Here is a 26791-nt window from a genome sequence, read left to right on the forward strand (position 1 = left end):
CTATGAGGGGGAAGTGTCAGGCTCACAGGGAAGTGGGTGAAATGGCCCCCACCTCAAAGCCACACAACTGTTACTGACACCCACTGAGTTGCCCAGAACTCTACCCACTGGCCAATGCCATTGACTCCTCAGCAGGGTCTAAGCTCTCCAGGGTGGGGTGAGAGGGATTCCATAGGGTGGGGCTATTGCTTTCCTCTGGCTGATGCTACAGGGACAGGAATGCTCCACCCAAAAAAGATGGCATGTGTGATATGAATGAATGACTCAGCACAAGGATCTGGGTGGCTGTTCCCCCAGCTTCCTCCCCAGAACCACAAACCCCAGACTTCCCTCAGGCAACTCTAGTCCACTCCACCCTGCCTCTGCTGGAGCCCTGGGCAGTGACTGCAAATGAAATTTTGTGTTGGCACTTTAAGAGGGTGCCTGTGTCTCCAGTGGACTCTCGTCTCACCCTGACAGATGTAAATCCCACTGCTTTTCACAGCCAGATGTTATGTGAGCATATCTTCCTGGCTGTAGTGCTCTGGACGGTGGAGCCCTGCCTGGGGTTGAGAACCCATGCTTCTCAAGGGGAACCTCCCACACAGGTCATATATTCTTCCAGAAACTCAGCTCCCACCCTTTGGGGCAGGACCAGCCCTTTTCACATCTCTGCCCTTCCAACCAGTCTCAATGTGGCTTCTTTTGTATATCCTTGGTTAATAAGACTTCTCTACCTAGTCTTCAGTTGGTTCTTCAGGATGCTTGTTCTTTAATTTAGCTGCAATTCCAGTTTGGTCCTGGGAGGAGGTGAGTATAGCTTCCACCTGCTCTTCAACCATCTTGAATTCCGTAATTCTATTTCTCCATTATATATTAACATAATTAGATATTAGAATCCCTTCTTCAGATATCTGACAAAACTTTGGCTTATCCAGATATATTACTTACCCCTCTAGGCTTATGCATTATGTTTTTTTTTTTAAATGTCTTTATTGATTTCAGAGAGAGGGAGAGAGAGAGAGAAACATCCATGATGAGAGAGTCATTGATGGGCTGCCTCCTTCATGCCCCCTACTGGGGATGGAGCCCGCAACCCGGGCATGTGCCCTGACAGGGAATCAAACAGAGATCTCCTGGATCATAGGTCAATGCTCAACTGCTGAGACACACCAGCTGGGCTATTAATTTTCTTTAAGAATGCCAGAGGTCATCTAATTCTTGTCATAGACATTTCTTGAGAAAATTATATCACTTTAAATTATATCACTTTAAAATAGCTTTGTTTGTTTTTTTATTTCAGAGAGAGGAAGGGAGACAGAGAGAGAGAAACATCAATGATGAGAGTCATTGATTAGCTGCCTTCTGAATGCCCCACAACCCAGGCATGTGCCCTGACTGGGAATTGAATGGTGACCTCCTGGTTCATAGAAAGACACTCAACCACTGAGCCACACCGGCAGGGCTATATCATTATTTCAAAGATACTTTAGAAAGGAAAAGGACTCAGCACTTAGTCTTATATATTTCAAAAAATTCGTAGTCCCTTGTTTCATGCCCTGTGTTTCACTGGCAGCATTTCTGAGCATAGTAAATGGTCTGCTAACTAAAGTGTGTAACAGTAAACCAAATACAACTTGTATCTCGTTTGTATTTATGTTAAAATCTATGTACCAAGCCCTAGTTCATATGGATATGCAGGAAGCACATACACACTCTTTATATTTATTTAAAATAATTAGGGGGAAGAACCTTTGTGTTAAAAGTGTTCTCTGAGGCAAATTCTTTTTTAAAATTCATTTTAGAGAGGGAGGAAGAGAGAGAAACACTGATTTGTTGTTCCACTTATTCATATATTCATTGGTTGATGCTAGTATGTACCCTGACAGGATTCTTGTGTGTCCCCTAACCAGGGATTGAACCTGCAACCTTGGTGTATTGGGAGGATGCTCTAACCAAGTGAGCTACCTGGCCAGGGCCTCTGAAAATTCTTAGCCACACATAATACATCTTTGAATGAAACTGCAACAAAGAATTTGGATTCTTAATTAGTGATTAAATAATAACATCCACATGTCAAATTAGAGGAACTTTACATACTTTGACATAAATTCCTTAGCCAGATTTATTTGGTTATTCTAATATACCATAATTATATAAACATATCAAAATTATATGAGTGAGAGTTAAAATTTTTAAAACTCTATTGCCATTCAGAATCATACTTTCTGCTACATTATGCCCAGGTTGTTAGTTTTCACATATGTTGTCTCTCTTTCTTTCTTTCCACATGGTGCAGTATGCAGTATGGAAGTCATAATAAAAACCAAGCCAGCCTGGCCAGCGTAGCTTAATGATTGAACACCAACCTATGATCCAGGAGATCGCAGTTCGATTCTTGGTCAGGCTACATACTCGGATTATAGGCTCAATCCTCAGCAGGGGTCATGCAGGAGGCAGCTGATCAATGTCTCTCTTTCATCGATTTTTCTCTCTCCCTTCCTCTCTCTGAAATCAATAAAATATTAAAAACACAAAAACAAAACCAAGAAAAAAACAAGCCATCCCTGGCCAGGTGGCTCAGTTGGTTGCAGTGTCGTCTTGTGCACCAAAATGTTGTGGGTTTGATCCCCAGTTGTTGTGCAAATGGGAGGCAACTGATCGATGTATGTCTCTCACATCAATCTCCCCGTCCAACCTGTGTCTCTCCCTAAAAAAAAAAAGTCAATGAAAACACATCCTTGGGCCATGGCCAGTGTGACTCAGAGCACTGTCCTGTGCACCAGAAGGTCACAAGTTTGATTCCCAGTCAGGGCACATACCTAAGTGGCAGGTTCAATCCCTAGTTGGGGCACAAACAGGAGGCAACCTGTATCTCTCTCACATTGATGTCTCTCTCACCCACTTCCTCCCTCTCTAAAATCAGTTAAAAAAAGAAAAAAAAAAAAAATCTTCATTAAACACAATTATAGTTTATTATAAAAGTGTGCTTTATTATAAGGAAAATTTAAATATAACCAACAATACTGAAAATAATGTAACTGGCATTTACAGCCTGAGAGTTCTTTATTAAACAGGCAGTTTTTACTATTCCATGGATAGCAATGAGCTTATGCAACAAAATAGGTAACCTGAAAGAGTGAATAGAGAATACAGAATGATAAACCAGAAATCTGGGGTTCTGTGTGTTTTTTATTAACATGGCTTTTAAAATAAAATTAAACAGAAAAGTCATCTTATCCAAAATGTTGAGTTCAGTTCAGGGCAGCTTCCCTGTTCTGTTAAACTTTGGGACATTGAAACATAGGCTAGGGGAGATGACTGGATACCTCCCAGCCTACAAAAAAGAAAAAAGGAAAAAAAAAAAAAAAGAAAACAAGTAATCTTCATTTAGTAAACTCTCTTCCTACATGAAAGTTTGCAAAATTGTTAAACAGTGTTTTAAAATGTGGCTGAAGTTATGCTTTACATACTTTAACTTCATATATATATATATATATATATATAATCTTGGTTAACATTTTTTAACCACATTTTCATTATACAAGTAAGACCATAAACATTCTCTAATATGACCACACTAGCCACAGAATAATTTCACCTATGTATATATTTCTTTAAAACATGTTTCCCAAAATGGAATTGCTTGTTTAAAAGTGAACTGGTTAGAATTAATCTCTCTAGACATTGGGGTCACGTAGGCTAGAAATGTAAGGCTATACTGCTGTGGTTGAACAGAATTCATTTTATGCAGCCAAAAATAAGTATATCAGTTATCAATGAAAATCTGTTCTGGTTGAGCTCATTCTGCACTTTTAACTATGAGTCTACATTAAAGCAAAGGGCAAGGTCTAATGGTACATTTGGAACAGGCAGAAATTCCTTTTATCTTTGCATCTGATTTTGTTTATAAAAATTTGTTTCTACTACCTTGGAGGAACCCTATGGGAGCAGATGTCTGAAAGAAAGCTATTGTGGATACTAAATGAAGAACAAAAATATCCTGTAGGCATTGGTAAGAACCCCAAATTATTTTTGATATTGGAGATTTTTTTTGTACTATATATAAGACCTTAAACTTTTAGAAGACAAGTAAATTTAAATAGCTTTTCAAAAAAAACTTTGTGACATTAAATGTCAAACTCAAAATTTTAAAGATAAATAATACAAAGAATTGCAAATGAAAAAGGAAGCAGAGATATATGCTTTGTGAGAAAGTGTTAATGATCTATCATCTAAAAAAGACTCTTCTCTATTACAATGACTAAATTGCCTGTCCTTAAAACCACTGGCTATGCCAAATAAGTGAAAATGTACTTTATTGCAAAAATATAAAAGGTTTTTAAATTGCATATGATGTTTTATATCATTCCACCAATAGGCCAAGGCCAGCATATAACTTATCAAGCCACAAAAACTTTAAAAGAAAAACAATTAAAATTGTACTTACTATATATATAACGAGTTGTAAAAAGAATGTGACGCCATGCTGTATAGCATGATTCATTGCCAAGTTCCCTCTTACATGGGCACAGTCAGTGACACATCATTCTGAGTAAGTCAAAACAAACACAAATTACCTATGATAACATCCTTTAATTAGCTTCTTAAACACAGATACTTTCAGTATATTACAATCATTTGAATAAACCTTTCAGTAAATTTTGTTGAGTAGAAAATCATTTTATTCGTATGTTGATATTTTTTATGATCTATTCTTTAGAAATGATGTTAAAGCCTATTGCCTATTAAATTACTACTCTGTTTACTGATACATTGTAAATGTAAAAAAAGGAAAAACTGGAAACCACAGAAAATGCTTGGCATCTACACAAACACATTCTCAGTGGACTAACCACTACTGTGCAATTTTGTCACTATAGGTCTTCTTGCTCCATACATGTGCTTCATGCAGTGGGTTCAACAATATCCATGTTTGTTCCAAACAGAGCAACTAATTGTTCTTCATAGGTAGTAATGTTCCTTTTCATAATTTCCATGCAAGGTCCCAAAAGCCTTTCAAATGCTTGCACATCCATGGCTAAGAAAAGGGGAGAGTAAAAGAAAAATGAGTAACATTCTTTGAAAATCTGCAGGACTTCTGAGTCATTTATGATATCATTCTGCATATGTCAATAATGCAATGGTATTATTACATAAATATACAAGAAAAAGGCATAAAGATAAAAATGTTCCACTTTAAAAGGAAGTAGAGTCCCTTGGCAATATGATGTGCAATGTGAGGCTGGTGGGAGGTTCCTGATCCAGGTTGAGAAAAGGATGAGGGACTGTCAAGGGCAAGTCCTTGAAATAAAAAAAAAAATAGTTATAATGTCATCACTTGAGTAAATATGAACTCCTCAAAGATGGCAAGGGAGTGTTTTCTATTTTCCCTCAGAGTGTACAATGTCAAGTTTAGAAGACCAAATGTTACCTTTTATAATTTTACTCTCGTACTATTGTCTAGTCACTTAAAAATGACAACCATAATAATGCTTTTGTCCACTTCTATCACTATATGTTATATGTCACTTTGCTTGCCTATCTCATGAATTTCTAAAAACTAAATTTATAATACACACATGGAAAATATGATCACAGTCTCTACCCACAGGACTACAAATTAAAATACTTTTTTTTGCCTTTCAAAAAGGTAAAAGCAGTGTTTACAAAAAGAGCGAATGGGCATTCTTGCACTGCTGGTAGCATGTAAATTGGTACAAATAAAAGTGATTTGGCAATATATATCAAAAGCTGTAAAAAGAAAACCCACTTCTAAAAACCATTTCTAAGGAAAAATCCTCTGTATGGAAAAGTAGTCCATGCACATCAAATAAAGCACCTCCCCAAATGGAGCCAAAACCCTCAAAATATTTACCAGTGGGGGATCATTAAATAGTTTATAATGGGCTAATATATTACCCTAGTAGAATGTTACAAACTGATGTAATAAAATGAGAACGTGCTTAAGCTATAATGAATGAAAAAAGCAGTTTACAAAATTATTTAAAACAAGAAAACTTGAAACTCTTTGGGAAATGCAACAAACCAAATGGTCATGGGCACAATTACAAAGATTGATCCTATTACAGGAATGGTTATGAATTTGACCGACCTCAAAGGGTATATGGAAGAGGCAATTATGAGGCCCCCTGATCATAAGAATCTGGATCTAGGCCCAGGCCATGAGCTCAGTTGGCTGGAGCATCCTCCCCATATGCCTATGTTGCAGGTTCGAATCCCGGTCAGGCCACAAGAATCAGCTAATGAATGCATAAATAAGTGGAACAACAAATTGATATTTCTCTCTCTAAAAAAAAATCAATAAAAATTAAAAGAATCTGGATCTACATGTGCCATACTTTGCAGATGTTGTAAGTATGACAGAAAACGTAGCTGTATATATCTGGGAAAACCTCCAGAAATTTCTTCCTGTGGGAATTCTTTATAAAGTAAAAGTATATGAAACTGACAACAGTATTGTAGTCTATAAAGGAAAATAGTCCTTAGGGGTTAATACTATAGAAAGATTTAATTTCTTTCCATACTTGAAAAATATTTTCATCCCTTTGGACTATTAAGAAGTCATCACGTAATTATTGCACCTCGACATTGTGTTCTGGAGTGCTCGATTTATTGAAATCGTTGTGAGTAAAACTTGTTTTAAGTTCAAATCTATTTTAAAACCAAATTGGTAATGTATCCTGAGTATCATTTAGAGTCTGTTTTGTATAGATTAAAAATCACTTCAGCAAAATGTTTTGGTGTAGAACTATTTGAAAGCAAAAGCAATCAATTTTTGTTTTTCCATAATCTCTTTTTTTTAAAATGTTTTTATTGATTTTAGAGAGAGAAGAAGGGAGAGGGAGAGAGATAGAAACATAAACATCAACATCGATCGGCTGCCTCCTGCACTTCCCCTGCTGGGGATTCAGCCCGAAAACCTGTGGGGAATCAAATCAGGACCTCCTGGAGCATGGGTGGACGCTCAACCGCTGAGCCACACCGACCAGACATTATCTCATTTTTGTGTGTTCATTTTTTCTGTTATAAAGGGCAGAAATGTTTATAAGACTTACAATAGTTGAATCTTAAATATTAAAATATGGGTGACCACAAAGTCTGGAATTTTTGCTAATTGATTTTGTTTTGTTTTGATCATTAAACTTACCTGCTTAAGTTAAAAAACAAAACGGAAAACCCATGCAAATAAAAGAGAAGGAACTATAATAAGGAAGTCACTAGGCTGTGGTGGTATGAGTGTTTCTTAGTTTTTCCTACCTTTTCTGTATTTCTCAGATTTTCTTTAATGTGAATATAATATGTTATAGAAAAAAATTAATGGGCTTTCACTCACATCATCTTTACTCTTACTGTCTAATATCTCTACTTAAGGAAATTACATCAGTTCTGTCTTCTCTTTTATCCAAAATACTTGATTAATTAAAGTGACTTTTCTAAGAAGTTAATTCTGAGAATACTAGCTCATCTCAAGAACACTGAAGTTCAGTTTTTCTACTAAACTGTGGATGAAGAGAATAGAGTGGCTAATTACTATTGAATCATTTAAAAAAAAATTTACCTTTATTGTTCAAAGTATTACAAATGTCTCCTTTTCCCCTCATTGATCCCCTCTGCCCTGCACCCCCTCCCCCACAGGCCTTCACCACACTACTGTCTGTGTTCATGGGTTATGCATATATGCATATAAATTCTTAGGTTAATCTCTCCCCACCCCACCCCCCAACCCCTGCCTTCCCTCTGAGATTCGTCAGTCTGTTCCACGCTTCTATGTCTCTGGATCTATTTTGTTTACCACTTTATTTTGTTCGTTAGATTCCACATGAGTAAGATCATGTGATACTTGTCTTTCTCTGACTGGCTTCTTTCACTTAACGTAATACTCTCCAGGTCCCACCATGCTGTCTCAAGGATAAGGGATCCTATTATTGAATCATTTTTTAAAAAGAAAATGTCATCTATAGTGATATCACCTGAATTATATTTTTCTGGGGGTTTTCATCCTTACCCAAGGATATTTTTTCCATTGCTTTTGAGAGAGAGAGGTGTGTGTGGGGGAGACAGAGAGAGACAAACATCAATTTGTTGCCTCCTGCACATGCCCCAGTCAGGGCCAGGGATCGAGCCTGCAACTGAGATATATGCGCTTGGCCAAAATCGAACCCAGGACCCTTCAGTGTGCAGGCTGACGCTCTAACAGCTGAGCCAAACAGGCTAAGGTCTGAATTATATTTTTCATTATTAAAGTAAGTTATTTCTCATTTAAAATTTCATCTTCCAGCAGAAAATGGGATTTCTGCCTAACTACTATATAATATAAGGAGGTAATTAAAAAGTTAAATAATAAAGAAAACTGTGTTGTGCTTTGACAACTTGAACACATGTTGTCTGGGACTAGAGTAAGTATTCCCACAGACATTCCAACTTTCTCCACAGAGCTTAATTAACTTTATAAAAATATTGTTTTAGCCTTCTTTTTTGAAGAACATAGTGCATGTTATTTATTTGAAAAATCAGATATAAAACTTGGTACTCAGAATTGTTACATTAAAATAAGATGTTATTTCATGCCTATAAAAAAGAACACTATATACACATACATACATACATATATATGACATTTTTTAAAAGACAAAAATGGCTTCCACAACTGATTTTATAATGCAATGAATGAATGTTTCCGTTGTTATATTTTGTGGGGACCATAAAACCTGTGGACCCAATAAATTAATTTGTACAACATGGATACATAAAATGCAGACAGAAAATTTCAACCAGGAGAAGCATGCCCACTGTCGTGATTCTTACCTAAACACTTGACAGTCCCAATGGCGTGTGCAGAGGCTGCTCGAGGTTTGTTAGTTACCAGAGCAAGTTCTCCAAAGTACTGTCCCCGAGTACACCGAGCGATTTCTACTGCACCATTTTCTTCCACTTCTGATTTACCCTGACAAGGTAATTAGAAGCATCAGCTTTTACTCAGTGTAGTGAAAGAAGTTAACCTTAGTCTAAACATCAAAAAGAAAATTATGTTCTTAGCTAATATGTAGATTTTTTTTTAGAACACTTACCTTCCTTTTCATAGTAATTTTCACTTCTCCAGATTCTACAATGAAAAAAGAATCTGCCAAATCTCCCTATTAGAATAAAATAAAAACAGACGATAAAAATGCAAATTTAGTTGACAAAAATCCCCTTGCCTCTCATAACCCTGAAGTCAATCCAACTCCAATATAGAGATCATTTGCCTGAAAAGTGAAATCTCATAGGGAACAGGCTCTATCTTTTACTTTCTAAACAGAGGTTACAACTGAAAATTGTGTAATGATTTCATTTGTAAAGTTATTTGAAATAATATTCTCTCTACCATAGCATTTCTGAATCAAGAAAATATGGCAAATAACACTGGGATAAGAATTCCATCAGAGCACAGATGTTAGAAAAGGCACCACCATTCCCAGCAGCACATCCTCAGTCAGCAGGAATGGCATCAGATGCTGTGCACCCTGTGTTGTCCTAATATAACAAACATTAGCATGGTAGCCCAAGATAAGCCATCGACTCCCAAAGAGGAGAATTACACCCAGACTTATTCAGAAACTGTAGATTTGGGTCCTTAGTTTTGACTGAAGTTAGAGATCAAAGATGCCAGTCTACTGACTATCCACCTCAAGGCCTCAAAAAGATTTCTGAAAGAAAAGTGTGGGGGATTTTGGGACTAGGTGAAAAAGGTGAAGGGATTAAACAAAAATAAACAACAAACAAAAAAAACCCTTAAAAAGTGCTGTCATTTCTAACTGAATATCCATTTTTTTCTTGGTGGTGTTTTTGAATAAACTCTGCCTTGATTTCCAATTATGCCTTCTGAATTAAATAGTATAATATAGAAGAGAACAGATACTGACTTTCCTGAGCCTCTCAAAGTGATTTTGAAGAAATATAGGTACTTCAAAACTCTTTAGTATAATTCAAGAAATGCAGTATCATATTATATCACAAAATAAATATTGAGACTAGATTTATATAATATAGTATAGACACGTATGTTTACAAATGCTTAAAAGACAACTAATATCTCAAAATATCCTTAATAAACTAAAACTACAATATACATATCTCCTTTCCCTTATCTTTACATCAGGTTTTCGTAAGAGCTTCATGTTAAATTTTCAAGTGTTTTGAATCAAGTGTTATATAATTTAGTTTTCAAAACATGCTCTAAATCCATATAAAACTGGTGAAATCTGAGTAAGGTCTATGGGACCACTGTCAGTTTCCTAGTTTTGATACTGAGCTATAGTGATGCAAGATGCACTGAGAGAAACTGGATGGAGAGTGCATGGGATTTCTCGTTACTGTTTTTGCAACTTCCTGTGAAGCTATAATTATTTTAAAATAAAAACTAAAAAAATCATTTCAAAAGTGCTCTATATTTTGTTATCAATTTATATAGTAGAACCTTAGCCCTGTTTTCTAATTTGATTCCATTCTTCCAAATCCTTTATTGCTCTAATCCGTAAGTGGGGGGGGGGGCACACACTACAGGACAGGATAGAGACGGATTTGCTTATTTGCCTTCTAAAACAATTATTCTTTCCTCAGTCTCACAAACTTTGAATCGTTTCACATATATCCAAAGAAGAGACAATATTTTAGATAGTGTAATACAGCATAATATTATAAAAAGTTATAGACTATTAAAAATTTGTTTAAATCATTTGCTCAATACTTAAAAGTGTAACGAGGAAATAAGGTACTATCTGCCTACTTTATCTGTGAACTTCAACTGTCTTCATATATCCTACTTCTTGTTCACCCTATTCTAACCAAGTATGTATTACTACAGGATCCAACTGGGATCTTAGAAAAGATCTGTGGTTAAACAGCATGTTGGCCCTCATTTAGTGCCTGGAAGCCAACACAGTATATGGTACAGTGTGTTTCCTTCTTGGTTAATTTTATCAGGGAGCAGCCTCAGGAGGTGTCATTGTGAATTTCTCATACAAAATTCTATGCACCTTCTGAGTTCTCATTAATCTCATGGAACACTCACCTGTTTTTTCCCTCTTATAAATGGTATCTTATTTTTTATACTTATGTCATGTGCAAATATAAAATTATGCAGAAATCCATTTGATGATTTAATACATATTCATTAGGAGTTAATTATATAAATAAAAGTATTCAAACAGCTTAATGGCTATAAATTAAATCATTTTTAACAGGTCATTTGGTAAAAGTAATATCCATTTAATCCATCACTACATGCTAATTATAGACATCTGAAAAATTCATCAAGATTTACAATGTATAAGAACCTTTTGGAGTATAACCCTAAACAAAACTGCATAAAAAGGATTATACCTGAGCAATGATCTGTTCTCCATCGTTATATACTTTGGTGCCTATCACATCTACTACTTTTAGGCGTTCAGAAACCTACAAAGAAAAACAACAACTATTAAATTAATTGGGTAATCTTATCTATTTCAGAGGTTTAGAAATTGGTAGCCTACAAGCCAAATAAACTAAGTGTAGTGTGTGGATATGTGTGTTATATTAATTGCCAACATTTTAAAATAAATTTCTCACAAAAATTTGAGTTTCCAGCTCCTCTAGAAAAATCAGGCGAGTCAGCAACACTCAGGACATATTTCCACATGGCAACAATAAACTATGGTGGAACAGCAGCTGTTTTTTTGGATGGAGCACATGTACTCCAGTTTACCCAACTCCCATCCTGGCTTGGTTTTTCTTTTTTGTGTGACTAGACTAGCTCTGAAGGCATTTGAATTCCCAACCCCTGATCTATTTTTATTTAAAGAGATATGCTGCTAGAGAAGATCAGGTGCCTAATATGCATTCTGTAATGTGGCCAAAATTTCTGCCAGGCATATACTGATATTACAACAAAGATACTTCAGTAGATGAATGCAGTGTAAAGCGAGGATATAGCCCAATTCCCCCTCCCAGTCAGTGGAAAGGTGTCTACCTGGCCAGCAGCCACAAGGAACACAGAAGCCCCGGTCCAAGTGTTTCCTATGTCCTTGAGGGTTAACAAGCTTTACCAGACCCTCTGTTTGGCCTTGGCATGCTGGCCACCCCCAGCACGGCCCCCTCCCCCTCCCCTCTGCTAGCTGTTAGATAATTCCTTGCTCAATCCAGGCCCGCTTGGAAACTCCCAGATGGAAACTCCCAGACAGGCTGTCATCAGGTCCTCCTCTGATGTAAGTAATAAAGGCTATATGTGATGCTCCCTGGGTTGGAGCTCCTACAGTACAATGAGTCAGTACTAACCCCAAAGGTTTTGGCTGAGAAGGATGGTGTTGCCAGTAATTAAGGTGGGGAAGAGAGGGAGCAGAGTAGACATCTATTAAGGTGCCGGAGAGGAAATGTTAAGTATGCAGTTAGATAAATAAGTCTGGCATTCTAAGGAGGGACCTTGCCCAAAAATGTTAATTTTAAAAGGCATCAACACAGTGTTTAAAACCAGGAGATTGGACAAGTTCACCAAGTGAATAAGAGTAGCCTGAAAAGCAATGACTGAGAAGAAGATATGAGGACTTTTTTTTTTTTTTTGGTAACTGGAAGGATTTATTTTTTGGTGAGGGAGAGAATTTTGTTCTATTAATTTTTTATTTAATCCTCACCTGAGGATATTTTTCCATTGCTTTTCAGAGAGAGTGGAAGGGGTGGGGGGGAGAGATAGAAACATCGATGTGAGAGAGAGACATGGACCAGAGCCGGGGATTGAGCCTGCAACCGAGGTATATGTCCTTAGCCAGAACTGAACCCAGGACCCTTCAGTCCACAGGCCGATGCTCTAACCACCGGCTAAACCGGCTAGGGCTATTCTATTAATTTTTTTGTTTCTTTCCCTGGTATATTTATAATAGATATTTGTTATATTGAGTTAATACTGACATTCTGTATTTAGATAAACTCTCCCTGTAAAGGTATAACTAGTGGCTACTGCTGACATTTACATGATTATTTTAAGCCTGCTTTTAGAAAGGGACCACATATACCTCTGCTTGCAGGAATCTATAGCTTACAAACAACAAAACAAATGCAGCCATATGTAGTAAAACACCATAATTTTAGTGAGTTATACAAACACCATAATTTAATCTTTCAAATGAAAATATGGATAGATTTTTATTCAAAGAAACTTTTGTATAGAAATAAATATTCCTAACAAAACAGAAGCTTTTAAAGTAAAATAAAAGCATAAACATATACTTACTTCCAAAGATTTAAGGAATGGCAGTGACTCGATAAAACTTTCATACATTTTTCTCTTTTTGGCATTATTTTTTACAATTATTCTCCTGAAGGTTACCCTGTCCTAAAGGCAGAATACCAAATACAAAGACAGTTAAAAAGGTAGGTTTTCTGAAGAAAAAGTTTTAAGAGATAGTTGCATTTTATTCCCTATTATAGGGAATAAAACAAACAATGGAGATTTTGAAATAAAAGATTAACATTATTATACTCTTAATTTACTTAAGATTTTTATTTCTTTAAGCATAAGATATAGAACAATATAAAATATTTTCAGGTTTTTAAAAGGAAAAATCAATTTAGTTTATTCAGAACAGAGATCTACCAACACATAATTAGGCTACAACCACGAGGTGGCACTGTTGCATTATTTTAAAAATGAGATATCAGCACTGTGTTCTTTTTCCCACCTCAGCTTTGAGATAAAATTGACCTAAGTTAAAAGCATACAAAGTATTGATTTGATACACTTATACACTGAAATGACTACCACAATAGTGTTAATTAAAAAGGCTTTATCACCTCATATAATTAACATTTCTCCTTTGTAGTGAGAACATTTAAGATTTACTTTTAGCAACTTTCAAATATATAATACAATACTATTAACTATAATCACCATGCTGTACATTCGATCCCAGAATTTATTAATTTTATAATTTGAAGTTTGTAGCCTTTGACCAATATCTTGCCATTTTACCACCCTCAGCCCCTGGCAACCACCACTGTATTCAGTTTCTATGAGTTTGGACTAGCACTCAGTTCTTTTACTGTGGATAATACCCTAGAATGTTAAAAAAAATCAAATAAGACATGACCAGCATTTTTTTCATAGAGGTATATCTGACATATAACATATTAGTTTCAGGTGTAAAACATACATAATGATTCAATATTTGTATATATTGCAAAATGATTACCACAAGTTAGTTAACGTCTGTAAGTTTACATAGTTACAAAAACTTTTTTTCTTTGTGATGAGAACTTCTAAAATCTACTCTTGTATCAACTATCTTTTTTTCCCCAAAAAAACTTAAATCATTTTTTATTTTTCAATTACATTTGACATACAATATTATACTAGTTTTAGGTATACACCCCAGTGATTAGAACCTTATATAACTTACTAAGTGATCATCCAATAAATCTCATACCCATCTGACACCATATATAGTTATTAGAATATTACTGACTATATTCCCTATACTGTACTGTACATCCCCAGGACTATTCTGTAACAACCAATTTTCTTAATTCCTTTGCCTTTTTCACCCATCCTCCCAATCCCACTCCCATCTGGCAACTATGAAAATGTTCTCTATGAGTCTGTTTCTGTTCTGCTTGTTTGCTTATTTTGTTTTCTAGATTCAATTGCTGATAGGTATGTATTTACTGCCATTTTATTGTTCATATTTTTTTAAACATTTAAAAATATGTATATTTTTAAATATGTCTTTATTGATTTTAGAGAGAGGAAGGGAGAGAGAAAGAAACATCAATGATGAGAGATTCACTGATCGGCTGCCCCCTGCATGACCCCCACTCGGATTCAAGCCCAAAACCCAGGTATGTGCCTGACCAGGAATTGAACCACGATCTCCTGGATCATAGTTCGATGCTCAGCCACTGAACCATGCCAGCAGGGCTTAAGAGATATTTTCATCAGCTGAATCCACTTTGGAATCAAATGCCCAGTCACAAATGATTAATGTGTAACTTCTGTAATGCTGCAGTCTTTGGAAATGAGATTAACATACCTCCTTATCATCTCAACCTCTCCTTCCACAAAGGATTTGAGAGAAGTAACTGGATTAAATACATGTCAAAACTATAGGGTGGGCTGTTTAAAAAAGAAAATACAACTACTGTAAACATTCCCTTAAATCAGTGCTGCTGAAAGGGTGTTCTGGGCACCAGCAGCACTGGTGTCTCCTGGGAGCTTAAGAGAAATGCAGTCACAGGCCTTGTTCCAAACCCACTGAATCAAAAACTGTGTAGTAACTAGATTCCCAGGTGATCTGCACAAGAACCTCCATCTTCAACATAGTCTTCCAGAATCAGCTTTGTAACTGCCTACTACTCTGCATCTTGATATGAAAAGAATCTCCCTTTCCACCTCACCCAAATGTCTCTAAACCAACTTTTAAGTCTTGTAGAAATTCCACCGTTAAGAAATTTATTTTGAAAGCCCAGGTCCCACCCCTGGAGAGTCTGATTAAATTTGTCTGTGGTGGGGCCTGGGCAAGAGGTATTTGTTTGTTTGTTTGTTTGTTTGTTTGTTTAACACCCCCAAGTAATTCTGATGAGAGACACAGACATCAAGTATTTTTTTCTCTACACAGCTGCCTTTCAAGGCAAAATTGTTACCAATCAATTATACCACACTAAGAGAATCAGTTTATAGTGGTTCCGCCAACTCTAGTGTGCATTATAATCACTTGGCAGGCTTGGTCAAATACAGGTGCTGGGCCCCATCTCCAGAGTTTCTGATTCAGTGGGCCCAAATCAATAAGTGGGCCCCAGATACAGATGCTACTGGTCAGGGGACTACACTTTGGGAACAACAGATTATACTACTTACACAGAAAGCTATCTCAGAAAATAGCACTGAAGGCTTTGGTTGTTTGTTCATCGTGTGGCTGGTTGGTTGGTTAAGAGTGAATAAAAGAGGACCACTTTGGATCTGAGTATCTTTCCCAGAACCAGTACATTGAGCACCTGACTTGACTGGGGAAAAGAACATGAAGATTTCACTCAGCACAATCTTAGTGACCAACATTTCAGCATCTGGTAGTTGCTTAATAAAATCCCCCGGTACCTGGTGATGATCCCAAATAAATCCACCCATTAGAACTAAAATACTGTCTCTACCTGGCTTTTGTCATAATGCTTTTACAAATAATATTCAGGTCAAAGAAATATTTCACTCACCAAACCCCACAGAGCACCAGGAGAGGTAGCAGTGATTGTAGCTGCTCTGGGTGTGTTGTACATTAAGGCTAGTTCGCCGAAGCTCCCACGATTATCATAGTTACCAACACATCTTCCAACACCATCACATTTTACATAAATATCAAATGTTCCTCTGTTGGACATAGAAAAAAGAAGAGTAGAAGTAATTCAAGTAAAATCTCATTACATAAAATCTGATTTGAGAGAAAAACCTGTGTAATAAAATCTCATTCCCAGCCTCCCTTTCCCCTCTGATGACAGCAAGCAATAAAAGGGTATTAACATATGCCAGAGACATCATCTGGTCCAGGCAAGCATGAAGAGACCATCAACTACACGAGAGTGAGGGTTCTCTGTGCCTGCTGGGGAAAATGTGGCAAAACAATAAAAACTTGAGGTAATAAAATAAATGCTAAAAATATAACTAAGAGCAACCAAGTGGTATATGCAGACAACTATCTGAAAGGATGTATATGAAAATGCTGACTGTAGTTATGTCTAAGCATAGGGATAGTGAAGGATTCCAGGCAGAGTAACTAACTAATTAAAGAGTTTTTGTTTCTAAAATGAACATGTGTTACTTTTGACATCAGAAGAAAATAACTATTTAAAAAATATATAGCTCTAACAATTTGGTCAGTCATTAATTACTATATAGTACTTGTGAGGGGCCTTTATAATCAATCTAGAGGAGGGGCTGGCAAATTGTGGCCCACACACTGGCTGCCTACTTTCTCAAATAGTTTTACTGGAACACAAACACACTGGTTTATGCATAATCTATAGCTGATTTGTGCTATAACAGCTGAGTTGAGTAGCTGCAACAGAGACCACATGGCCCACAAAGCCTAAAAATTTTACATCATCTGGCTCTTTATTTTACATTGACCCCCAAGCTAAGTAAAAACATAAAAAGTGGTAGAAATTGGACTAAATATCTGATCCTGGTATTTTCTATAGTTTCTCTGCACTCATCTTTTTTTAAAAAAATTTTTTAATGTCTTTATTGATTTCAGATAGAGGAAGGGAAAGGCAGAGAGAGACAGAAACATCAATGATGAGAGAATCACTGATCAGCTGCCTCCTGCACGCTCCCCACTGGAGATGGAGCCCGCAACCCAGGCATGTGCCCTGACCAGGAATCAAACTGCGATCTCCTGGATCATAGGGTAATGCTCAACCCCTGAGCCACACTGGCCAGGCCCTGTGCTTATCTTTTAATTGGAGGTTTTTTCCTAGGCAAATAAGCCTCATTTTGCATGCCACTGAACTACGTATTACCCAGATCCTCTATTTATATGAACTACACTCTTCTTGTGGAAGACTGTCTTTCCATGTACTGTAGATTGTCAGAGAACATGATTTCAAGGCCTGCTGAAGCACCAGTGACAGCAAACAGTTCTTTGGCTTTATGTTATTGGCTAAACCCTAACAAAGATAAAAAAGTGAGTGCTTTTATTAAAAAATGGATTATGAATGGGAAAAACACAATGCAAACAAAAAGATAGGAAAATAGACAGAGCCCTTTGCCGGTGTTGCCCAGTGATTAGAACATTGGCCTCTGCACCAGAGGGTCATGGGTTCAATTCCTGGTCAAGGGCATGTACCTGGGTTGCAGATCCAATCCTTGCCCCCAGTTGGGGCATGAGTAGGAGGCAACCAATCCATGTGTCTCTGTCACATCGATGTTTCTCTCTCTCTCCCCCCCTCCCTTCCACTCTCTCTAAAAGATAGAAAAAGTATCCTCACTCCTTGGGGGAGGATTAAAAACAAAGATATTAATGAATGAGGAAGAGAATAATTGACTCTTAATGTAATTCACAGAATGGCTGTTTCAAGGATACTGTCTAGAATTTTTTCATGAATGATTATTTTTCAAGTATAGATTGATTCTTCTATTTTATAGTTTATACTTTTGCATTAAAACTGTTCTCTACATTTTCTACTTTGAATAAGATCAAATATACAATAAATGTGCTGAAGAAAAATAAAATGAGCTATAGTTCGGTTGAAATCGCATGTCTAAAATCCGTTAAAATACTGTGGTCTGCTTTTTTATATAGATCCCTTCCCTGGTAATGTGAGGCCTCAGGCATGGAAAAAACACAAACTGTGGCCAAAAGCCTGGGCTATGGGGTCAGCTCTACACTGATCATCTGGGTGAACTTAACCTACTCATGTCACTTCCGTATGCCTGAGAGTTTTTACCTCTCAAATGGTTAATTAGAATCTACCTGAAAATGATGTACTATATACAAATGTAGTAATAAGAGTAAAGAGGCATTCACAACTATATGTTAATGTGCCATATTATAACCATTGAAATTTTACACCAAAGGTTTGTTACATTTCAGTAGTGAAGTTATGCAAAACTTACCTATCGATTACATAAAAGTTGTCACCATCATCACCTTGATCGATTACATGTTCCCCTTCTTTGACCAATTTTTCAAACATGGCATCTAATACTTGAGACATCTGCTCCTATTTTTTTAAAAGAAAAGATATAATCTTTATGTTTTTCTAGAACATGTTTTCTTAAGTAACCATAATTAGCTTTGTATTTCTGTGAACAAGTGCAAAGAATTGGAAATATCATTACTGCTATTAAGTCTTGTAAAAAAAAAAACACAGCACAATCTTTCTGACCACATACAAAGATGATTATATATTTACTCTCATATTAAGTATCTACACGAAAGTAATTAAAGTCTATTTCAGAATATTTGTAATTATCACCACTTTAACATGAAAAAAATCAATCACCAAACCCACATATACCTTCTGAAATATAATCTTAACAACTAAAATGATCAGGTTAAGTAAAGAACTATTAAAAATATATTTTTAAAAATCTGTTTTTAAAACTTCCCTATATTAGTTATCACTAGAATTTATATGGAGATTAGCTAAATATTTAGTGAATTTAAATCCTGATTCCAATCCTTTCTGGTTTACCACCAAAAACTGAAAAACAACAAAAGCAAAAACCAAAAATGACTGAGGCGAATATTCTATCTCTATGTCACTAAGGTTCTCTTCAAGAAGCAACCATTTACTTCCTAGAGAAGGTTTATTAAAACTGAAGACAGAAACATCAAATCTATTATCCAAAAACTACTTAAAATATATAAAATTTTTACTTTGCTAAAGTGTGGTTGACAGGCTTAAGGATAAACTTCAGCTAGTGAGAATAAACTAGGAGGTAAAAGAAATCCTTAAACACAGAAACCATTCAACAGGCTTCAAATAGACAAAACAAATGGATGTGGAAAAATAGTATGATGCACAGTAATAGAAGTCAAAACACTTTTAAGAGAGTTATTTGCTTTGCCATTTATTAGCTCTGAATATTTGATCAAGTTACTCTCTATGGGGTATTAAAAGGGTACAACACTAACTTTGCCAGGTCAAAATCAATTATTATTATAAGTTAAGGAGCTGAAGTTAGACTGGGGGGAGGGTGGAAGATACAAGTGGGAAACACAGAAGAAACAGGGTGCTCTGGATCAAAAACACCAACAGACCAGATGTGACTCTCCTTTTTGAACATGTCATAGGGAATATGAAGGTATCAATATACACAATACAGAGTAGGGGAAAGGGAAATTGATGGAGGTGAGATCTATAGCACAGGTGAATTAAATGGGAGGTGGCAGAGAGAGGGCGCAGCCCAAAGTAGGGCAGATGGACCTGCAGTATGAAGGGGCCATCCAAATGTCAGAGCACCATTAGGCTGGGAAACACCTGGCTCAGTCAAGATGGGACTGAGACACAGCCGAAAACAAGGGGACTGATTCAGAGTCCTACAAGATCAGTTGATACCTGCCAAATGCCTCCGCCCTGAACACAGAATGTCTAGCAACCAAGTATTGACCCCAACTCTTTCTAGACAAAAGATCAGAATCAGGTTTTTGGCAGAGAACTAGAACAGCTACTGTGACTACTCATGTCCTAGAACAAGGACTTTCCCTTGCTGGCATTGAGAGGTTTCCTCATGGAATAGCTTATTCCTTGTCGCCTCAACCTAAACAGTCAGTAGAAAAACCTGCCCTACTTACTCAGAGCTCTAAGCCAGCTTTGTGCTGCTCCTTTGGTAGCCCACAAGACTAAGATAAACAAAAAATAACACTACATGAGATCTAGAATTCAGGACCGGTAGAGAGTTTTTAGAAAGTTCTACTTTGGTCCAGCCAGTGTGGCTCAGTGGTTGAGCACTGACCTATGATCCAGGAAACAGCCATTCGATTCCCAGCCAGAGCACATGCCCAGGTTGCAGGCTCGATCCCCAGTGGGGGGGGGGTGCAGGAGGCAGCCGATAAATGAATCTCTCTCATCATTGATATTTCTCTCTCTCTCCATCTCCTTTCCTCTTTCTGAAATCAATAAAAACATATTTTTTTTAAAAAGAAAGTTCTCTTTGTATATACCCAGATATTCTCAAGACGATATTATATCCATGAGATGAAAAAGGGAAAAGAGCAAATCAGTGAAAAACAAGTGAGTTGGAAATTAAAAACATGATTGCCAACATTTTTTCTTCCTTTTAAATATATATTTTTAGAGCAATTTTAGCAAAACTGAACAAAAAGTATAGAGAGTTCTCATATACCCTCTGCCTCATCCCCCATACTCCCCCATACTATTAACACCCCTCACCAGAGTGGTACATTTGTTAAAACTGATGCAGGGCGAGAAACAAGATGGCAGCGTAGGTAACAGTTGCACCCGCCGCCTCCCACACCACATCAAAATTATAAAATACAGACCAACCATCACTCAGAACCTCCTAAAATCTGGCTGAACAGAAGCCCTACAACCAGGGAACTGAAGCAGCACCAAGACCGGTAGGAGGGGCGGAGACGCGGGCGGATCAGGGCTGAATCGAAGAGACCCGGCCGCGGGCCCACACCCAGTGCTGTGGTTTAAACCCAGGGGGAACATCTTGGCGGTGGAGGTTTCCGGGAGGAGTGAGGGGTCCCAGCTCCACATCGGGCCCCCAGCCCGGGGCTCCAGGGCTGGGAAGAGACGTCCCCACAACTTCAGGCTGTGAAACCAGTGGGGACTGTCACTGAGGGTCCTGGAGGCTGCGGGAGCCCCAGCAGCTCCTCTTAAAGGGCCCGCGCACGGACTCACTCAGACGTGCTCCCTCTGAGCCCAGCGCCCGGCAGCAGCTTGAACGGAACCTGAGACACTTGGGGAGGAACTAACCTGAAATCGGGGCAAGGGGTGGAGGGGCAGCTTTCTCCCAGACAGAAGGGCTGGCAGAGGCCATTGCTCCTTTGGTTAGCCCTCCCCACACACAGCTGGCAGGCAGGCGCCATATTTGAATCTCCAGCACCTGATTCACACCTTTGGCCCCGCCCCTCCCCATCTGCAAGCTCATCCAGGCCATTTCCAGTGGCTTTTCTATGCAAGTGGCCTCTCCAGCCTCATGCTTAGGACTTTCCTAAAATCTCTCAAACAAGCAGCAATGGGCCCCATACAGCTTGATAAGGGACCCCAGGCCTGGCACTAGTGGCAGCTTGCATTGGTTCATAGCTTGATCTCTCCTGGACACCTCCAAGCCCAGCACAAGTAGCAGCCAACTACGGTTTGCTGTGTAGTTCATGCTGGGTGGCCCTGGGCAAGGCACTGGCAGAGGTTGACTTTGCACCTCCTGGGAGCCCCAGAGACAGTGCACCTGGTGGTCAGACTCGACCACGCTGGATTACAACCCTACCACATCCACAAGTGACACTCAAGGGGGGCACTTGCTAAACACCAAAGCTCCACTAAAGTAAATCTTACTCCATAGGGATATCTCCAGCACAGCAGCTCTTTGGCTGTAGTTGCAGCTGGTCCTCACAGCTAATTGGCCTGGGGGTCTTTTCCTCCCAGGGACGCCAACAGCAACCAAGGGTCAACTACAGCAGGACAGTGCACACAGCCCACACAGGGGAGCACCTGGAAGGCCCAGCTCAGGTGACTGGAGAGGCTGCGCCACTGGACCCTACAGGACACCTACTACACAAAGCCACTCTACAAATTCCAGGAGATATAGTAGCTCTACCTAATACATAGAAACAAACACCTGCAAGCAGCCAAAATGTGGAGGCAAAGAAACATGTCACAAAGGAAAGAACAGAAGAAATCTCTAGAAGAGGAACTAAATGAAATAGATCCAAGCAAGCTAACAGATGCAGAGTTCAGAATTTTGGTTATAAGGATGCTTAAGCAGACTATTAGGGAAATAACTGAGAAAATCGATAACATAATAAAGTACCAATTTGAAATGAAAGCTACAGGAACTGAAATGAAGAATAATTTACATGGAATCAACAGTAGAGCAGAGGATGCTGAGAATGAAATCAGCAATTTGGAACATGAGGAAACAAAAACATCCAACTGGAAGAGTAAAAAGAAAAAAGAATCCAGATATATGATAATTGTATAAGGAGCCTCTGGGACAACTTCAAGAGGCCCAACATTTGTATTATTGCGATGCCAGAAGGGGAAGAAAGAGACCAAGAAATTGAACCTATTTGAAAAAATAATTACAGAAAACTTCCCCTACTTGGGGAAAGAAATAGACTTACAAGTCCTGGAAGCACAGAGGGTCCCAAACAAGAGGAACCCAAAGAGGCCCACACCAAGACACATCATAATTAAAATGTGAAAGGTTAAAGACAAAGAGAGAATCTTAAAAGCAGCAAGAGAAAAGCAGTTAGTTACTTACAAGGGAGCACCCATAGGACTATCAGCTGATTTCTCAATAGAGACTTTGCAGGCTAGAAGGGAGTGGCAAGAAATATTCAAAGTGATGAAAAGCAAGAACCTACAACCAAGATTGCTCTACCCAGCAAAGCTATCATTTAGATTGAAGGTCAAATAAAGAGCTTCACAGATAAGAAAAAGCTAAAGGAGTTCATCACCACCAGACCAGCACTATAGGAAATGTTGAAGGGTCTTCTTTAAGAAGAAGCTAATGATCAAAAGAATCTGATGAACTAAATAGATCCAGAGACATTGACGCAGGCAATGGACGATCATATTTCAGAGGAAAGAGGGAAGGGGGGTGGAGGGTGGGAAGAGATTAACCAAAGAAGTTATATGCATATATGCATAACCCATGGACACAGTTAATAACAGAGTGAAAGCCTGGGGAGGGGGTGGGAGCCAAAGGGGAGGGGATCAATTGGGGGGAAAAATGGGACACCTGTAATACTCTCAACAATGAAGATAAATTAAAACAAAAGAAAACAAAACTGATGCACTTACATGGACACATCATTATCACTGGAAGTCCATAGTTTACATGAGGGTTCACTCTTGGTGCTGTACAATTCTGTGAGTTTTGACAAATGTATAATGACATGTACCCATCATTACAAAATATTTTAAAAAGTAAATAAAAGGATAAGAAAACAGAACCAAAAACCTCAAAGAAAGATGATAAAGGGATGAAAAGATAGGAGTTCCACAGAAAGTGAAAATAGAGAAAACAAAGAAGAGAACAGAATCGAAAAAATAAAGGATGAATTTTCCAGAACCAAAGGACTGAAAGGGCATACGTAAGTTTCCAACACAATGACCAAAACCCTCACCCTAACATGACAAAGTAGTTTTAGAACATCAGAGATAAAGAACAGATCTGTAAAGCTTCCAGCAAGAAGAGGAAAGGAGCTCTTAAAAATACAGAGAGAGTCCTAGCTGGTTTGGCTCATTTTGCTCAGTGGTTAGAGCATTGGCCTGTGGACTGAAGGGTCCCGGGTTTGATTCCAGCCAAGGGCACATACCTTGGATGCAGGCTCAATCCTGGCCCCAGTCTGGATGTGTGCGGGAGGCAATCAGTGTTCTCTCTCACATTGATGTTTCTTTCTCTCCCACTCTCTCTGAAAAGCAATGGAAAAAATATCCTCAAGTGAGGATTTAAAAAAAAAAAAAAATACAAAAAGAACCCGGCCAGCATGGTTCAGCAGCTGAGCATTGACCTATGATCCAGGAGATCGCGGTTTGATTTCTGGTTAGGGCACATGCCTGGGTTGCACGCTCGATCCCCAGTAGTGGAAGTGTCTCTCACCATTGATGTTTCTATCTCTCTCTCCCTCTCCCTTCCTCTCTCTGAAATCAATTAAAAAAAAACACAAAACTTTAAAAAAAATACAAAAAGATATTCAGCTTCTTTCAAAGTCAAGAGAAATGCAAATTAAAATTGAAATGAGGTATCATTTTCACCTGTCTTATTCAAAAAGATAAAAATGTTACAATAATAACAGTGTTGGAGATGGTGTGGAAAAGAGGTCTCCTCGCTCAGAAGGTAAAGGAACAAACTACAGAGGGTAATCTATCAATATTTGATAAAATTTCAAACACATACACCTTTCACATTACTATTCCTTTTCTAGGAAGTTAATCTATATATATTTGTGAAATGACATGTGCACAGGCATTTTTCATTGCAGCATCATATAGCAAAAAATCAGAAACAAACTAGTGTTTATCTATAGGGCACTGGATAAATAAGTTTGTTATATTCATACATTGGAAAGCTATGCAGCTAATAGAATGAATATGAGATTTTAAGACATCTATCTTTCATTGGAGTAACTGAGAACACTCAAAGAAGGGTAATCAAGAAATCTGAAAACCTGCCAAAGGGGAAACAGTTCAGGTGAGAGAAAAGAAGACCTGCATGTGAACACATCTGCTATCTTCTGTCACATCGATGATGTTGGTGATTCTAAGGCCACAACTAGGACTGCTGGGTGGAAGTTGCATGGAGACTCTGGCACAATACACAGACCTGCACAAGAATGAGAGCTGTCTAGCAGTGATACAGGCTTATCTTGCAGAGAGATAAGCTCCCTGTTGCTCAAGGGAAGTGCTCAAGGCTGGCTTTCCATCTCCCACATGCTGTCAAAAAGGCTATGTTTTTCAAACTGTGTTTTGTGGAACCCAGGGATTTTGTTGAGGCACTTCAGTGATTAATTCTATAAGCAGCCAATTTAATTGCATCCTTAATGTGTATTTTAGCCATTAAATATTAAAACTAATGGAAATCAAAATGCTCAGATGGATTACATATACAAAATTTTTGAGGTGAAATTTCACACAAACACAAAATTAAAAACCATTCTAAAGTGCACAATTCAGTTGCCACAAAGTTGTACAACCATCACATCTACCTAGTTCCAGAAATGTTTTCATTGCCCTAAAAGAGAAATCCTGTACCCATTAAGCAGTCATTTGCCCTTCTGCCCTATCATCAGCCCCTGGCAACACCGACCCGTTTTCTTTTTCTATGGATATTTCTTTTTCTATTCTGGATATTTCATATAATGGAGTCATACAATATGTGATCCTTTGTGTCTGGCTTATTTCGCTCAGCATAGGTTTTTGAGATTCACCTCTGTTGTAGCATATATCATACCTCATTCCTTTTTGGGGATAAATATCTAAAATTTACTCACCCATTGATCCGTTAATGAACATTTGGGTCCATAGTGAATAATGTGGTTATTAGCCACTGTGAATAAGGTGCCTATGAACATTCGTATACAAGTATTTGTTTGAATATCTGTTCAACTTTTTGGGGTCTATACCTAGGAGTGGAATTGCTGAGTCGTATGTTTAACTCTTGAGAAACCACCAAGCTGTTTTCCACAGTGCCTGAGCCATTTTATTTCCCCACCAGAAATGTATTAGGGTTCCAATCTTTCTACATCCTCACCAACACTTAATTTCCTTTAAAAAAAATTTTTTATAGCTATCTATTGTGGGTGAATTGGTTTGGATTTGCATTACCCTAATGACTAACCATGCTGAAAATTTTTTTCATGTTCTTATTGGTCATTTGTATATCTTCTTTGGAGAAATGTCTATGCCAGTACTTTGCCCATTTTTAAGTTGCGTTGTCTGTCTTTTTGTTGCTGAATTGTAAGAGTTCTTTATATATTCTAGATACTAGGCCCTTATCATACATATGATTTGCAAATGTTTTCTCCCATTCTATAAGTTGTCTTTTCACTTTTTTTGATGTCTTTTGATGCACAATTTTTTGTAAGTCCAATTTATCTTTTTTCTTTTCTTACTCCTGTTTTTGGCATCTAAGCATCCACTGCTAAATCCAAGATCACGAAGAACACCTCTGTGTTCTCTTCTAAGAGTTTTCAGTTTTACAATTTACATTTGGGTCTTTGATCCACTTTGAGTTACTTTTTATATATGGTATAAAGTAGAAGTTCAACTTTGTTCTTTTGTGTGTGTATATCCATTTGTTGAAAAGACTATTCTCTTATCATTGAATGGTCTTCAAATTCTTGTTGAAATCAAATAGTCATAGATGTATAGATTTATTTCTAGACTCTCCAGTATCCCATTGTTCTATATGTCTATTCCTATGCCAGTAACACATTGTTTTGATTACTGTAGCTTTGTAGGAGAAGTTTTGAAACTGGTAAGTGTGAGTCTTCCAACTTGTTTTTCTTTTTCAGTATTATTTTGCTATTGAGGACCCCTCGTTATATATACAATTTTAATACATTAGACAACAGCAAAATGTTAATGTTTTCAT

General features: G+C 37.7%; 1 protein-coding gene and 1 pseudogene across 2 annotated transcripts in view; one reads left to right on the forward strand and one right to left on the reverse strand.

Moving 5' to 3' along the window:
• Positions 1–4560: 4560 nt before the first annotated feature.
• Positions 4561–26791, reverse strand: part of PRKAR2B (protein kinase cAMP-dependent type II regulatory subunit beta) — a 100435-nt gene continuing 78204 nt past the window's right edge. Inside the window, exons 5-11 of the mRNA XM_081146849.1 lie at positions 18614–18720; positions 16216–16369; positions 13247–13348; positions 11365–11439; positions 9072–9137; positions 8809–8947; positions 4561–5020 (exon numbers count right to left, since the gene is read on the reverse strand). Coding sequence (XP_081002975.1) covers positions 4887–5020; positions 8809–8947; positions 9072–9137; positions 11365–11439; positions 13247–13348; positions 16216–16369; positions 18614–18720 — 777 coding nt within the window. The 3' untranslated portion in view covers positions 4561–4886. The remainder of the gene's footprint in view (positions 5021–8808; positions 8948–9071; positions 9138–11364; positions 11440–13246; positions 13349–16215; positions 16370–18613; positions 18721–26791) is intronic.
• Positions 6074–6482, forward strand: LOC308562003 (6-pyruvoyl tetrahydrobiopterin synthase pseudogene; annotated as a pseudogene). The gene is made up of 2 exons: positions 6074–6155; positions 6331–6482. The product of its transcript is annotated as a 6-pyruvoyl tetrahydrobiopterin synthase pseudogene (transcript).

The sequence above is a fragment of the Miniopterus schreibersii genome, assembly GCF_964146895.1.
Source record: "Miniopterus schreibersii genome assembly, chromosome: 9".
NCBI lineage: Eukaryota > Metazoa > Chordata > Mammalia > Chiroptera > Miniopteridae > Miniopterus > Miniopterus schreibersii.